This window comes from Acinonyx jubatus, chromosome D4 (genome assembly GCF_027475565.1).
Source record: "Acinonyx jubatus isolate Ajub_Pintada_27869175 chromosome D4, VMU_Ajub_asm_v1.0, whole genome shotgun sequence".
NCBI classification, from domain to species: domain Eukaryota; kingdom Metazoa; phylum Chordata; class Mammalia; order Carnivora; family Felidae; genus Acinonyx; species Acinonyx jubatus.
The window spans coordinates 48,135,091-48,137,116 of NC_069391.1; the positions used below are offsets into that span (position 1 = coordinate 48,135,091).

At 42.0% G+C, this 2,026-nt stretch overlaps 1 protein-coding gene across 1 annotated transcript; it reads left to right on the top strand.

Annotated features, from left to right (window-relative positions):
- Positions 1-417: 417 nt before the first annotated feature.
- On the top strand, positions 418-1,139 carry LOC128312017 (interferon beta-like). The gene has a single exon (XM_053204269.1). It carries the CDS (start codon positions 561-563, stop codon positions 1,137-1,139), a length of 579 nt encoding a protein of 192 aa, XP_053060244.1. The 5' UTR covers positions 418-560.
- Positions 1,140-2,026: the final 887 nt, after the last annotated feature.

The following is a 2,026-nucleotide window of genomic DNA, read 5'->3' on the forward strand; positions in this document are numbered from 1 at the left end:
CAATTCCGGTTTTGCCAGAAGGAAAAAAAAACCTAACAAAAGTCTCACCGTACATAACATGTTAGAAGGACTTTGAAATACAAGTTTGTGATAAAGTCCAATTAGCTAAAACAAAGCCTTGAGAACCATCCCAAATATCTAAACAAGCATTTTACCCAGAGAGAGTCATCCTTGATTGAAACAAGGACAAACAACATTACTAAAGGAAGGAAAGCCATGATGAGCCATGCGCAGAAAATTTAAACTAAGGCAAAAACATTCGCGGCTTTGTTTCCACTTAACTGATTGCTGGTCACATAGGAGATAGTTCATAGCTACCACAGTTCTAAAACTGGACGTGTGTATCGCCGTGCAAAGACACTGCAGAGTTTTGTTTATTATTGAAAAGTAGTAAACAACAGGCGGAAAAGACCACGAGAAAAGAGGGGGACCCTGAAATATTGTGCAAAAACGAGGCTCCCACAGATATAAAAATTCAGCGATACAGAATCTGTGCAGCCAGAGGCGATCCACAGCCGGGCTCTCTCCGGAGAGGGAGTCACCCTGCAAAGGAACCCACCATGACCAGCCGGAGCTTGCCGAGCTGGGCTTTGATGCTACTTCTTTCCAGTACTGCCTGCTCTCTGGACTGTCACTTTCAACGGAGGGGCATCTGGGAGATTGTACAACATTTAGAGAACCTTGGAGGAAAATTTCCCCTGAGATGTTTGAAGGACAGAAGCAACTTCAGATTCCTCCAGGTTGCAAAAATCGACCAGCTTCCGGAGGAAACTGCTTTCCTGGCCATTGGAGAAATGCTGCGACAGGTCTTCAACACTTTCAGCCTGAATGTCTCCCAATCGTTGTGGAATGAAAGCCGTTTAGAGAGACTCCTAAGTGGACTGTATCAGCAAACGGAGAAGACAGGGGTATGCCTGGAGCAGGACTCTGGGCAGGAGGATCATTCATCCTCGCAAAGGGAGGGTACCAGACTTGCAATAAAGAATTATTTCCAAGGCATCCGTGACTATTTGCAAGGCCAAAAGTATAGCCACTGTGCCTGGGAGGTCATCCGTGTGGAAATCCGAAGGTGTTTTCTCTTCATTGAACAGCTGACAAGAAGACATCGGGACCAAGAAATAGGTCACTTACATAACTAACGTGGAACTGATCACTAGTATCATTTTAGATGTCTCCTCAAACCAACGTGGTATTTCTAAGCAGTTTTTTATTTATTCTTTTTGTAACTTAGGATAATATTGTCAGTCAGTTTTCTGGATGGATAAAACCATGCTTATCATTTGCAAATTATTAGTTTAATGGATTTGTTTATTAAAGTTGAGGAAACATTTGTTATTAAAATAGTAATACTATATTTGATGACTTATATATAAAATATCATTTTAAAATTAAATGATTCTTTTATTTCGTTTTTACAATCAAATCTTCTAAATTCAGTCTTCTTGTAACTTTGCTCAAATGGTCATCCTCAGACTGCTTCACTTGACAGAGTTTAACCTATCTTTAGGATCATTTCACAATGCAGAAGGACCATCAACCAATACAGAAGATTGTGGCAGTGATGAAAAATTTGGCAATTTCAGTTCTCAGTAAGTCCTGACCTGGAGCGAGAGCAGGAACATGTCTTTTGCCCTAGCCATCATCCCAGGCTTGGGCGTACCTATCCTCTATTTTAGATGTTATCTGAGATTTCATAAGAGAATGAGAACAAAGAAAATCATGGAGATAATGACGATAGTGAATATGAAAAAGCGAGGGAAAGGAAGAAAGGTGGGGCAGGAATTTCTGAGGTGCACTCTAACCATGTCTCCTCATACTCACCAGTGTGGAAAACCCTGGAGGATGGTCGCTCCCCATTCTCAGACTTCCATTCTTCCACTCAAGCCCATCACTGGTCAATCATCCATCATTGATGTCTATTCATTCAGTGTTGTCTTCCAGTCTACGTGAAGCTCGGGGCCACGTTCTCAATCTCACAATTTAGGCAGGGAAACTTGCATATGGACACGCAGAGGAGAGGTCCATG

Bases quoted from the DNA above. Each gene is read 5' to 3' on its own strand.
- LOC128312017 (XM_053204269.1), top strand. From the start codon at position 561: ATGACCAGCCGGAGCTTGCCGAGCTGGGCTTTGATGCTACTTCTTTCC.